A 14550-nucleotide genomic window follows, 5' to 3' on the forward strand; every position below is an offset into this window, starting at 1 on the left:
CTTCCGTACTAGAAAATGGGATACATACGACAGGAGCCTATCTAGTCCCTAGCTTACCAACCCCAGCGTCTGACACACATTAAACACGAAGAAGTGCTAATGTAATGAACAATACATCAGTTCTAGAACAATATTGTTTTCTTTAATAGTGTTGAGTCTTTACCTTAGAGAAAACTTATAGAAATGAAAAATGGACTGGTCTTCCTGCTTTCTGATCTGGTTCAAATTTGGTTGTGGCGACATGACAGCCAGCCTTAACCTAATGACACTGTTTTTTTGTCCACCGAGAAATGAACTGCTCTATCTCAGTCATTGGAATGCTGACCTGAGTAATAATTTACACAAGTCCTCTGTGATGACTAAAGAAACTTAACATAGAGCCAGGCATCTCTTAAGGGCCACTGACTTTTTGCTCTGGAATGCCTTGGGAGATCTTAATGGCCTACTCGTACAATAAGAAGCAGGTAACGGGCTGTGAGGGATTATCCGCTGCTTTGCTTAGGTAAAACTCACAACCACTATGGGAAAGGGATAAAATGGTCTTGGTATTGCTATATAGTGAGAAAGTAAGAAACAACTAAGAGAAGTAAGACAATTTTCCTGATCAGATGAGGACTCCATGGATCAGTAATTCACACCTTTTGGATTCACACTTGTTGGACGTCCACTGTAAAAACCCACCTTAATTCACCTTTTGCAAGGGAAGTTGTATTTGCTCTATGGCTGCCTTCCTTCTGCAAGCAGTAAGAATAAGTTCATTTAATCTAAATTAGAATTGAGTCTAAGTCTCTGATTTCTTCCAGTGGATTTGAACACCAAAGCATGGGCAGTCTTTACCAAATGTTCTATGGCGCAAACACTGTAAAATTATTATACTGGAGATGAAAAAATGCAGACATTATTTTTTTTTTCAAGAAGGGAGAGGAAACCAAAACTTTCTGTCTATATGCAGTCTGCTGCAACTTGGTTCGTAACTTCACATTCACCTGGCTCTGGCCTTGATGTAAAGAAGCTTTTCCGGGTTCCTAAGTTACAACGAGGGAGGGAAGACCCCTCCTAAAGTAAAAATGCAGTACTGCAAAAGCCTAACCGTCCAAGTCTATGCGAAAGTCTAAGGACATGGCAGGTGTCCCTCGGGTGTCCCCAAACACAAAGTAGCTCAGACCGACGTGACAACAGTCTCCAGCAAAAGAAGCTAAGAGAAGCCCCTGGAGAGAAGATGGAGAATGCAATTAGCAAAAGAGTGGAGGGTAGGCAGCTCAGTCAGAACTGTAAGTTCTACTTCAACTCTACTGCTCTCTTCTCTACCAGCTTTCTGAGAACCGGCCGCTGCCCACTCACCCTCAACCCCCGAGAGACCCTTGCGGCTGGACTGAGCGCCCTGGCCAGGACTCACTTTGGGCCGCTTCGCCCAAGGGCTGTCTGCCGACCCGTTCAACCAGCGTCAGTCCCGGGCCTCCGCGTTTGAGTCCAACCGCTAGGATGCTACGGCAGCAACGCACTGCAACGCAACCCAAGCGCGGGCTTCCGTAAGCCACCGACCCCACGACCCCGGATGTTGATGTGCTGCCTGCCCCGGAAGCGGTGGCCCGAAGCCCTTGTAAGGGCGGAGGCGGCTTTGCCCTGCCGTCCGGAAGGAGACGTGGCGGCGGTTGAGTCTCCTGCACCAAGGACGCTTTGTAGTCCCGCCGCCGCCTCCTTCTCCTCCTCCTCCTCCTCCTCCTCCACCTGTTCCCCTCGGGTAGAGGAGGTTGTGACGGCGGCTGGAGGACGCGGCAATGGAGGAAGGAGGCGGCGGCTTGCGGAGCCTGGTCCCCGGAGGGCCGCTGTTGCTGGTTCTGTACGGTCTCCTGGAGGCGTCCGGCGGCGGCCGAGCGCTGCCCCAGCTCAGCGACGACATCCCCTTCCGAGTCAACTGGCCCGGCACCGAGTTCTCTCTGGTCAGTGCCCTCTCGAGCCGCAGCCTTCTCCCCACTTTCTGGCACGAAACATTCGGGCCAGCCCTCAGTTTCCCTAGCTTTTCCTTTCAGAACCTTTTTTTTTTTTTTCCTCCAAGCGTTTATCGTCCCCAAGCCGAAGTGTCTTCGTTCATCCATTAATTCATTTAGCACACTAAGTGGATATGCCTTCCATACTAACTGGGAGATCCAGCAGTCACTTAATCTCCCTCCTTTAAATCTCATCGCGTTAGACCTGGCTTCCAAATAGCCCCACTCTGTGGAGGAAGTCTTAGAATTACTAGCACATCACCCTACCCACACAACCGTCCAACAGACAGGAGCCTCATCTCTGTTCATTCTTCCTCTCCAACACACACTTTAAAACGACGTATACAGCCGTTCAGCTTCTGGGGATCTTTTCCCTTAAAGGCATTTGAGAGGGCTGTTTGGTTTGGAAGACATTAGTGAACTTGGATGCCGAAATACTGCTGGCCATGCAGAATAAACTAGAGGCTTGAGTGTATGTTATTTAGGACTCTAAAACCTGGGATAAAAAGGATTTTATGATCGTTAATGTGTATTGTGTGAAAAGGCAAGAATGAAAGGGCTGGTGGTTGTGAGGCCCTGAACGTGAGTACTGGGAACTATACCCACTCCTCTGAGAAGAGTAATAATGCGTTTTTAATTTCTTTGCCATCTCTCCAGTCCTAGAATATGAGATTTTGGTGTATAATCTGACGAGAATGAAAATTCTGTTTTGAGAAAGTATAGTGTTTAAAAGTCTATCCATGTGTAATTACTACAGATCAATTTATTTTAAAAGGTGATCTCGTGGGATAAAAATATAGCTTAGTTAAGAAAACTTACTGCTCTTCCAAGGGATACAAGTTTGATTCCTACCACCCAGATCCCGTAGCTCACACCACCATGTAACTACCCCCAGCTCCAAGGGATCTAGTGTCATCAATCATCTTCCCGCTGCACTCCTGGATGTAACTACACACCTGCACACAGAATTAAAGAGAAGAATAAAATCTTTTTAAAGATTGTCCACTTAGCTGTACCATATACTCATTTACTTCAGATTGACATCCCAGGGAAAGCAAAAGGGTTTTTCTTTGTTTGTTTTTTTTTGTTTTGTTTTGTTTTGGATTTTTTGGTTTTTGTTTTTGTTTTTTTAATTGTATTCAAATTATATGTCATCATTCAAGTTGGGGCAATTTTATTACATTTTTTCACTTACTATTCCATTGAGATATTACTAGGTATTAACATAATGCCAAAACAATATGTACCAAGCTAGGCACCTAGAATATAAATCAGTGACAAAACATAGCCTAGGGCAGAAGACTTTCAGTTTCACAGTGTCACATGGCATTCTGCTTGCCTTGGTTTTTGCTTATGGTGTATTTTCATACTCCATTTGTTTCTCTACCTTTCTGCTACATTCTGACCATATTCTTGAATGTGAGTAGTAAATGTTTCTCTGGAAAGTCAAGTCTATCTTTGTATTAGTGATCTGATATTTTAATTTTATTTTTTATTTCCATTAGTCTCCAGTGTTAAACACCTGTGCAAAATATTACAGATCTGAGGAGATGGCAACAAAATCTAAGATGGACATATCAAAGACTTGGGAGTTTTGTTTTGTTTCTTTTTGTTTAGTTTGAATTGTTTTGAGAAAAAAAAATCTAGATGATTTCTATAAATTGGGGAAAGAGCCATATCCTTGCACAAAAGTAAGCTTTTAATAGTTGGTCTTTTGAAATTTTCAAATACTTCTGTAGTCTTAACACTTCCCTTCCAATTAAATAATAATATTTAATTGAAATAACTACCTTGTATGTGGTTGCTAGTTATTTTTATGAATCAGTTGGTTGGACAGTTGTAAGTAACTCAGCAGCTGTGTGAACTAGGATAAAGTCTTTTGTCTACTATCCAAAATAGACAGACTCTGAATTAAAATATTTCACATTTTTTTCCTAAGCCTGTTGTTGTAGTTATTTGTCTTGCTGTTGTTGAGGTAAGGTCTTACTTGCCTCTATCTTGAGAATATACATCTGCCTCAGCACCACCCACCCCAAAACATGGGATTATGGATTATAAACACACACTATCACACCTGACTCTTTTCTAGTAATTTATACTCCTAAAAGATACGTAGGTAACGATAATCAAGAGTAAACCTTGTGATCCTAGTAGTGGGTGACTCACTGACCCAGCAGACTCTTCACTATTGCATCCCCTTTATTGAAAACTAGCCAGGAGGTGGTGTGCACACTGCTAATCCCAGCACTCAGTGCTAATCCCAGCACTCAGGAGGCAGAGGCAGGTGGATTTCTGAGTTCAAGGCCAACCTGGTCAACAAAGTGAGAGAAAGACTGCCAGGGCCATACAGAGAAATCCTATGGGGAGGGGGTGGTAGGCTTCTATAAATTAATGAAGACTCTTAACATCAGATATCTTCTTCCAAGGTAGTGATAGTAAGCCTGCATCCATGCTCTCAAATAGGTGCATGCCTTTAGTCCAACACTTGCGGTTGACACCTCTAATCCCAGCACTCAGGAGGCACAGGCAGGCCGATCTCTGAGTTCAAGGCCAGCATGGTCTACATAGCAAATTGTGAGCCAACCAGGGCTATACAGTGAGATCCTGTCTCAAAAATAAATGAATAGTCTTTTGATAAACTAAAAATAAAAGAATTGTCTTCTAGGCAGGATATGGTAGCACATTCCTCTAATCCCAACACTTGCTAAGTAGAGACAAGAAGATCAGAAGTTCAAGGCTAGCTTAGCTTAAAGGTTCATTGTCTATATAACAAGTGTCTATATAGCTCAATGTTACATGAGACTGTCTCAGAAAGTAAATACAATTTGACCCCACAGCTCTTAAGTTTCAAAGATTTCCTTATCACCTAAAATGGTCTTTTAAATAAGGGTTGTTGATCATAAACTAAGTATACACCGTAACCTTTAGAATATATAATAAAAGCTGGCTCAAACAGTTACAACAGTAATGAGCACACTCCTATGGAGCTAGCCTGCTTGGCTTCTCTGAGCTCAGTTTCATCTAAGTAGATTAACATTTAGATTAACATTGGACAAGTTATTTAAGCTCTGACCTGAAAGTCCTTTTCTCTGCTGTATAATGCTGTAAAAATGAGTATAATGCTTCATTTGATAGTGAATAAATTAATAAATACAAAGTACTTATAAAAGAAGATAGTTGGTTTTGCATGTTCATATCTGTAGATTTACCTAGCCTAGCATCAAAATTTTCAAGAGAAGGGAGCATATTCCTATAATCCAAGACTCAGGAGGCTGAGGCAGGATTAATTGCTGTGGATTAAAGGCCATCCTGGCCCCATAGTGAGTTCAGTCAACACCAACCTGCAATATCTAGAAAAAAACTGTCAACAATTTGGGAATCAAAGACAGAGATCTCTGAGTTGACAGCCAGCCTGGTCTACACAAGTTCCGAAACAACTAGAGCTACATAGAGAGACCCTGTTCTAGGTGGGTGGGTGGGTGGATGGATGGATGGATGGATGGGGAGAGAGAATTAAAAAAAAAAAAAACTTATACCAACAAAAGTCAGAGGGAAACAATTGGGCCTAAACATAATGTACACAGACCTTTTCTTCTCATTCCTTAAAAAGAAAATAAAAAATAAAACAGTATAACATAAATTTAAACATTTACATTGCATTAGTGTTGTAAATTATCTAGATAAGATTTAAAATATAAAAAAGCTACTGCATAAGTTACATTCAAATCAATGCCATTTCTATGAAGGATTTTGGTATTTTTCAAATTTGGATGTGGAGGGCAGGAAGCCTGGAACTTATTCTCCAGGCTTCTAAGAGTTAATACTGCCTTTCTGTTTCTTTCATTGTCTTGGGAAAACATTACCCTATTTGTCATTTATATTTAAGATTACATTGGTTCCAAGTAGTATTGGTTTAATTACAGTAAAGTTTTATTGTTAAAATGAGGAAAGAACAGACATATTTAACAGTAAGAGCCAAATAGGCAGTGGATTTATAGCCAAGAAAAGTGAAAAGAGACTTGAATTATAAATTCAAAGTATAAATTTCAAATTTGAAAATAAAATATGTATCAAAAAACAAATTTTTTAGTAAAATGTTATCTGTTACATTAAGTGAAGTGTTTGCTTATAATATATTGGTTCATATGAGCAATGTACACTTGTTTTTATAATATAGAAAACTTAAAGGTAGTTTTGTTGATATATAATAGGAATGAACTATAGCTATTATGGTAGCCAACTACATGGTTTTATAGTTTTGTTAATAGCCATGTCTGTTTATTTACATACTGTACTTTGTTACTAAAGTGACAAAGTTACAACAGTCAATAATGCCCATAAAGCCTAAAACATTTACTCTCTGGCTCATTACAGTAAAGTATACTGACTCTTGATATATATTCAGAAAAGATATGTCAACACAGAGGGTCTATGATAACTATTCTTTTTATAAGAACTTGTTTATAAATAAATTTATTCCCCAAGTATGAAAAATAACCACTTTACATTATATTCTAGTGTCCCATCCAACTAAATTCATAATACATTTGTAAAGTCCTAAGGATCGTCGGATATAGACGATTGCTCACAGAAGCTCTAGGTATCCAGTGACACTATTCATGTGATCATTCTTGTCTCTTAAGCTAGGAGTATAGCTCATTGTCACACACTTAGCACACACCTAGATAGATCTGCATTCCACTTCCAGCACTGCCAAAAAAGTAGACCAGGGTAGACTAGAACTTAAACAGATCCACTGGCACTGCCCCGAGGGCTGGGCTTAGAGGTGTGTGCCACACTGTACAGCCTCAATATGCTTATTAATTAGCATTTAAACTTCAACCTATTACCTTATTAGCTTTATTTTACATCCCAAACTGTATTTTTTGTTAGATTGGACAACAGTATACGGTTTGTTATTTCCACCTTATCATTTAAAGATGTTTACACTATTTTGCCTACCTCTGAAAATATGCTTTAAAAATCATCAGTTGAAATGGTAAATTTACTTGAGGAATCTTTGTTCTAACTAGCACTGAATGTATTCAGGGTAAAGCACTTTAACTGAAAATAATAATGTATTTTTTAAATTCAATTTCTAGCCTACAACTGGAGTTTTGTATAAAGAAGATAATTACATCATCATGACAACTGCACATAAAGAAAAATACAAATGTATACTTCCTCTTGTGACGAGCGGGGATGAGGTACATTTTTATATACATATTGCTGATCTCTCTCGCTAAAGATGCTCTTTACAGCCTTATGGTCATACACCTTAAAATTCTTAACAGCCTGTAGCATAAAATTACCTCTTACTACTGTTTTCTTTTTCTTTTTTTCTTTTTTTTCTTTTTTTTTTTTTTTTTTTTGGTTTTTCGAGACAGGGTTTCTCTGTGTAGTCCTGGCTGTCCTGATACTCACTCTGTAGACCAGGCTGGCCTCGAACTCAGAAATCCGCCTGCCTCTGCCTCCCAAGTGCTGGGATTAAAGGCGTGCGCCACCACCGTCTGGCCACTACTGTTTTCTTAATTTGGGAATTTATTTTGGAAAAATTAGCAACCAGGCAAGTGTGTGTTCACACCTGTAATCTCAACACTAAGAGGTTGAGGCAGAAGGATTATTAAGAGTTTAAGGCCAGCCTGGACTACGTTGTGATAAATTGTATGAAATTACGAAAGGGAGGGCAGAATTAGTTATTAATGTTTTGAATAAAAAGCTAACTTTTGCTTGTTTGCCTTTATTGAAATGGTGGTTGTAAAACACAATATAGCGTTTGAATGTAAACATGGTGCTTTCATAAAGAATTTTTTATAATAAATAATTCTCTAGGTACCTTATACTTTCTCACTATCTTAGCTCATGCCCCTTTTCTTTGTTTTTGTTTGTTTGTTTTTGTTTTTTCAAGACAGGGTTTCTCTGTGTAGCTCTGGCTATCCTGGAACTCACTCTGTAGACCAGGCTGGCCTTGAACTCAGAAATCCACCTGCCTCTACCTCCCAAGTGCTGGGATTAAAGGTGTGCACCACCACTGCCCAGCTCATGCCCTTTTCTTTCTCCTAAAAGGACCTAACTCCTCTTATCCACCCTTCAAGGCAGTGACTTTTTCCAGATGAGACAGGAGAGGCAGCATGGTAAGACGTGAAGGACAGTGTGGAGCCAGGAGGCTGAGGTACAGGCTACAGTTAGCTGTGCATCCAGGAGGCTGAGGTATAGGCTACAGTTAGCTGTGCATCCCTGGACCAACTAGAAACTCAGTTCCTCCACTCAGTGAATTGATTAAGCCAATTTACATTTTCATGGTCTTTAAAGTAGAAATAGTAAACTCAGGGCTTTTCTTAAATTTTGTTCATATTTGAAATCTGCCCAAGGCAGCTATTTCATGTTGTTTTAAACCCCTTTAAAACAAAATCCACCCACATAGCCACACATGTGGCTCAGGTCTGAAGTATAAAAATCTGAAAGAAACTGAAAAGCACCTTTCCAAAATAGAACCATTCTAAGACTTTCATAGCTAGAATCTGGGGGGAATATAGGTAATTATAAATCCTGAAAAGTCTACAAGGATTGTTCAGAAACCTGATACATAAGAAACATTTTAAAAGAAAATGAAATGCTATAAAACGTTTTCTGTGGCTTCATACTTTGTCCTTCAATTCATTTGAAAGAAGTGACATCCCATAGGTTCTTATTAAAGTTGCTGACTCTTTTTCTCTTATTTCCAAGTGTTTGTGATTTAACCATTGAATTAATGCCCACACAGCAGAGTTGGATGGTGCTCTAGGAAAACTGTATGTCAAGCTTATTTTTTTCTAGGAAGATGAAAAGGATTACAAAGGCCCCAATCCAAGAGAGCTTTTGGAACCACTATTTAAACAGAGCAGTTGTTCCTACAGAGTAAGTATTTTATGTGCATTTGAAAGTAAGCTAGTAGCTCCTGAAAATGGCTTTTCTTCCTTGATTAGGGTATGTCACATTTTACGTTAGGCACAAATCTTGTTGCTTGATAGTGTGTTGTTCATTTAAATTCTTATATAGTATACCAATAGCAAAGTGTCAGTTACTGAACTACTTTGAATGTTTTGGGGTTCAAAGGAAAGCTTTCTTGCAGGATAGAATTATAAAATGCCAATCGCTGTTTAGCCGGGTAGTTATTGCGGACCCACATATGTTCTAGCTCTGTTTCTGACTTAATCTTCATACAGAGCCTGTCAGTAGAAACCACATACACTTCACAAGGTTTACATTTTGTGTAGCATAATTATGTGTTACTTCATAATAATTTATTCCAGATTTCAGGAAAAAATCTGCCCAGCTGCTTAAAATTTCAGGTAAAATTCAATTGACTTCTATGGCTTTTGTGTGTTTAAAAACATATCTGTCTGTTTAGATTGAATCTTACTGGACTTATGAGGTATGTCATGGGAAACACATCCGACAGTACCATGAAGAAAAAGAAACTGGCCAAGTATGTTTTTCTTTAAATATAAAACATAAAATGAGAAATTTCATAATGATATTGATAGTTTTTAAGTTGTAGCAAATGAAATATGTTTGTAAAATACTGTATTTTTTTTAATGTAGAAAGTAAATATTCATGAATACTACCTTGGGAATATGTTGGCTAAGAATCTTCTGTATGAAAAAGGTCAGTCTCTCTACAGTGATGATCGTACTACTGGATTTTGGTTCAAACATTTCAGTTCAAACTAAAATTGAGGCCCAGGCATGGTGGGACATGACTACTCTACTCCTAGCATTTGGAGGGTAGAAGCCGTAGGAAAAGGAATTTAAGGCCCTTTCCTTTACTGAGCGAGGCCTGTATGCTTAGGCAATGTGAGGCTAACTCAGAGGAAGAAAGAAAAGAAAAAATGGTTTTGGGTATTGCATGATTTTCTTTTTTAAACTTTATTATTATTACAATTTTATTGAAGGTATGTGCCACTGCATGCATAAAGGAGTCAGAGGAAAACTTGTGGGAATCAGCTCTTTCCAGCATGTCATTCCCAGGAACCAAACTCAGGCCTTTCATAGAGAGCTGTTTTGGGAACACTGACTTTAATGATAGAAGGGCAGACCTAAGGAGAGGGTGAATAAGTACTATGCACTATGAGGCTCCAGTACCCAACAGCCCACCCCAAAGCAAAAATCTTGTAGTATTTGCACCTTCTTTAAAAATAAGTTTAATGTTCCAAAACTGATTTTAAAACATAGTTATTTTTATTGTATAGATGATTGTTCATCCTGTATGATTACCTTTTTCTTGCGTTGTTTCCACAGAACAAGAAGCAAAGGAAAAAGAAAAGTCAAATGAGGCAAGTGATGTGTTTCGTTTTCACACTTCATTGTTAGGTATGACCTTAGTGGCAAAAGCTACATATATGTTCCTTGTATAATGCCACAAGGAAGTAGGACAGATAAATTTCACAAGTTTATCTATGGAAAGATACATCACCAACTGGACGTGATGGCTCACGCATTGAATTCCAACAGTTAGGAAGCAGAAGTGGGCAGATTTCTGTGAGCCCAGCCCATCTTGGGCTATATACATAAGTGAGACCCTGTCTCAAAAAAAATAAATAAATTACGTTGTAATTCTACTATTTACTTTTTAAATAATACCTAAGTAAATTCTCAGTTGACACTGGTGATACAGGGCTGCCATCTCAGCTTCTTGGAAGACTGAGGCAGGAGGGTCACAAGTTGAAGGACTTCCTAGATAGACTATTTACCTTCCACATAGCAGAGGGAAAGAACCAGCTCTTAAGAGTTGTCCTCTGACTTCCACATACACATAGAGCTGCATGTGCACATATATGCAAATACATAAATGTGATGTCAAAACAGTTTAAACAAGGAAGAGTGAAGCTATAGCCCAGGAGTAGAACAGTGTCTAGCATATGTGACACCCTAAGCTCAGTCTCCACTTACAGGAAAATAATATCTCTTATGTGTCTGTGAAGAATGCTAAGATACCCAGTCTATCATTTCAGTGCATGATGGTGTTGCTTTCTATGTAGCATTGGAAACAGTGGTAATAAGAGCATTTTTTAATTGCTTGTTCCTCATGTCATATGACTAACAGATAAACTGTACATGTAACTAGCAAGCTACCCACCTACACAGGCTATAAAAATAGAGGCTAAGAATGGGAAACTGTCTTTTACCTATACCCAGCGCAAAGCTGCTATGCATATGCATATTGTAGGTACTTCATATATGTCCATCACATGGTGGCTCAGAGTAGTATCCTGTAAAAGGGCAGTTCATGTAGTTCAAAGGCTGCTGCTTCCTTCCTTCCTTTCTATCTCTTCCCGCCTTTCTTTTTTTTCACTATTAGCCCTACTTGGAAATCAGCCTTGAAACTCGTAGAATATAAAATATAAACAACGCTCACTACAAGTTTAGTGAAAAAGGAGCTTAAGCAGCCCCATACAGTACATTTTTTCATTAGCTTTGTGTCTTCAGAACTATTGAGAATAACTCAGAGCTGGGCAGTGGTGGCTCACGCCTTTAATCCCAGCACTTGGGAGGCAGAGGCAGGCGGATTTCTGAGTTCGAGGCCAGCCTGGTCTACAGAGTGAGAATAACTGAGATTAATCATGTGTTTGTACTCTTCACTTAAATGTACATTGACTTAACATAATTAATTTTAGCTAATTATAGTTTAATTAATTATAGTTTAAACTTAATTTTAGTTTGTTCTTTATTATACTATCCCTAAATATATATTTGCTCAACTAAAAACTTAAGAATCAGAACATTAGGGTTGACTTAAAAGAAAGTCCAGAAATTTTCCTCTTTGTTTACAAAGAAAATGTAATTTTCTTTTAAAATAAATGTTTTCCCCATGTTCAAACACACCTTAAATTTCTAATAAAAGGTCTGTCTTACACTTTTTTAAGATTCCCACTAAAAACATTGAAGGTCAGATGACACCCTACTATCCTGTGGGAATGGGAAATGGAACACCTTGTAGTCTGAAACAGAATCGACCCAGATCGAGTACTGTGATGTACATATGCCACCCTGAAGCTAAGCATGAAATCCTTTCAGTAGCTGAAGTTACAACTTGTGAATATGAAGTTGTCATTTTGACACCACTCTTGTGCAGTCATCCTAAATACAAGTAAGATGTTCATTCAGTATTCTAAACATAGAGTGCACACGTGCTTTAAAGCATTCCTATTCATCCTCGATGCTTTCTTCCTACTGAGTAGGTTCAGAGCCTCTCCTGTGAATGATATATTCTGTCAGTCACTGCCGGGATCTCCATTTAAGCCCCTCACACTAAGACAGTTGGAGCAACAGGAAGAGATACTGAGGGTGCCATTTAGGAGAAATAAAGAGGTATGAGAGTTAACTAATTATACTTCCTCAGTGTTTCATCTACCATGTTTTAGAACCTGTACCATGAATGTGTAAGTATTTCTGTAACACTATAGTGGAAATTTATTTTATTAATTTCAAATTTTGAATTCTGATTATTTGAATAGTATCAACTATCTTATACTTTTCAGAATTTTTTTTATCATTTTTAAAATCAATTTACTTACTTTACATCTCTGCCACCATTTGCCCTCTGTTCTCTCCTCCCAGTCCTTCCCTCCCATCTCCCTCTAACCCCCATCCACTTCTCCTCCCTTTCTCTTCAGAAAAGGGAAAACCTCCCCAGGATATCAACCAGCCTTCGCATGTCAAACTGCAGTAAAACTAGGCTCACCTTCTGTTGACGGTAGACAAGGCAGCCCAGTAGGGGGAAAGGGTCCCAAAGGCAGGCAACAGAATTAGACAGCCCTTGCTTCCACTGTTAAGAGTCCCACATGAAGACCACACTGCACAACAGTTACATATGTGCATAGGGCCTAGATCAGGCCCATGCATGCTCCTTAGTTGGTGATTCAGTTCCTGTGGGCCACTATGGGCCCAGGTTAGTTGATTCTATAGAGTTCCCTGTGGTGTTCTTGACCCTTCTGGCTCCTAGAATCCTTCCTCCTCCTCTTCCACATTATTTCCTAACATTACCTAATGTTTGACTGTGGGTCTCTGCACCTGTTTCCACAAATTACTGGGTGAAGTCTCTCTGATGATGGTTATGCTAGGCTCCTGTCTGTAGGGTTTCCATTCCTGTGAAGAGACATCATGACCAAGGCAACTCTTAGAAAAGACAACATTTAATTGGGGCTGGCTTACAGGTTCAGAGGTTCAGTCCATTATCATCAAGACAACCATGGTGGTGGAGGAGGTGAGAATTCTACATCTTTATCCAAAGGGCGCCAGGAGCAGACTTCCAGGCAACTAGGAGGAAGGTCTCTCAAAGCCCATCCCTACAGTGACATACTTTCTCCAACAAGGTCACACCTGGGCTAAGCCTATTCAAACCACCACATCAGGTACAGCAGAATATTATTAGCAGTATCAGGGGTGGGCCCCCTCTCGTAGGTCTCAAGCTAGACCAATCATTGGTTGACCATTCCTGCTTCATCTCTACCCTTGCACATCTTCTAGGCAGGTCAGAGATTTGTGGCTGGGTTGGTGTCCTAATTGCTCCATTGGAAGTGTTGCCTAGTGACGGAGATGGTCGAAGGAGGTGGCTGATTCAGGATCCATAGCCCCCACTGAAAGCAGTCTTAGCTAGGGTCACCCTCGTAGATGCCTGGGAGTTTCCATTGCTCTAGGTTTCTAGTTGATCCCAGAGATGCCTCCCACCCTATTCCAGTTATCTTCTCAGTTTTTCCTCCATCCTCCCCCTACCTGATCTATCCGGTTTCTATCCCCACACCCACTCCTACCCAGTTCCCTCACTCACCTCCACACCCACCCCCTGCCTGTCCTCTCAGGATGTCTATTCTTGTTTCCTTTTCTTGGAGAGATTCAAGCATTCGCCCTTGAGCCTTCCATGTTACTTAACTTTGTTGGGTCTCTGAAATGCAGCATGGTTATCCTTTGCTTTACAGTAATATCTACTTGTAAGTAAGTACATGTTTGTCTTTCTGGGTCTGCGTTACCTCACTCAGGTGATCTTTTCTAGTTACATCCATTTGCCTGCAAATTTCATGATACCATTGTTTTTAATAGCTGAGTAATACTCCACTGTGTAAGTGTACCACATGTTTTTTATCCATTCTTCAGTTGAGGGACATCTAGGTTGTTTCCAGTTTCTGGCTATTACGATAAAGCTGCTATGAACATAGTTGAGCAAGTGTCCTTGTGGTGTGGTAGAGCATCCTTTGGGTATATACCCCGGAGTTATATAGCTGGATCTTAAGGTAGATCCATTTCCAGTTTTCTGAGAAACCATTAAATCGATTAAATAGATATAAATTGGAGAGGAAGAAATCAAAGTATTGCTGTTCAAAGATGATATGACAGTAAATATAAGTGACTCTAAACATTCTACCAGGGAACTCCTACAGCTGATGAACACCTTCAGCGAAGTTGCTGTATACAAAATTAACTCAAACACTAAGTAGCTCTCTTATATACAAATGATAAGCAGGCTGAGAAAGAGATTAAGGAAACAACACCCTTCACAGTAGCCACAAATAATATAAAATATCTT

At 39.6% G+C, this 14550-nt stretch overlaps 2 protein-coding genes across 7 annotated transcripts in view; one reads left to right on the top strand and one right to left on the bottom strand.

The window, feature by feature from the left end:
- Positions 1 to 1553, bottom strand: part of Asb3 (ankyrin repeat and SOCS box containing 3) — a 96381-nt gene extending 94828 nt beyond the window's left edge. The window contains exon 1 of one of the 3 annotated variants that reach the window (XM_034509265.2): positions 1397 to 1553. The gene's annotated coding sequence lies outside the window, so the exon portion shown is untranslated. Of the gene's footprint in view, positions 1 to 1341 lie in introns of all 3 variants that reach the window. The other 2 variants (XM_076937951.1, XM_076937953.1) reach the window with 2 other exon arrangements.
- A 20-nt stretch (positions 1554 to 1573) lies between these two features.
- Positions 1574 to 14550, top strand: part of Erlec1 (endoplasmic reticulum lectin 1) — a 31026-nt gene continuing 18049 nt past the window's right edge. For all 4 annotated transcript variants that reach the window (XM_034508953.2, XM_076937954.1, XM_076937956.1 and 1 more), the window contains exons 1-8: positions 1574 to 1940; positions 7091 to 7195; positions 8805 to 8885; positions 9379 to 9456; positions 9573 to 9636; positions 10269 to 10303; positions 11894 to 12117; positions 12209 to 12338. In XM_034508953.2, the coding sequence (XP_034364844.1) occupies positions 1779 to 1940; positions 7091 to 7195; positions 8805 to 8885; positions 9379 to 9456; positions 9573 to 9636; positions 10269 to 10303; positions 11894 to 12117; positions 12209 to 12338 (879 nt within the window). In that variant the 5' untranslated portion in view covers positions 1574 to 1778. The remainder of the gene's footprint in view (positions 1941 to 7090; positions 7196 to 8804; positions 8886 to 9378; positions 9457 to 9572; positions 9637 to 10268; positions 10304 to 11893; positions 12118 to 12208; positions 12339 to 14550) is intronic.

This window comes from Arvicanthis niloticus, chromosome 7 (assembly GCF_011762505.2).
Source record: "Arvicanthis niloticus isolate mArvNil1 chromosome 7, mArvNil1.pat.X, whole genome shotgun sequence".
NCBI lineage: Eukaryota > Metazoa > Chordata > Mammalia > Rodentia > Muridae > Arvicanthis > Arvicanthis niloticus.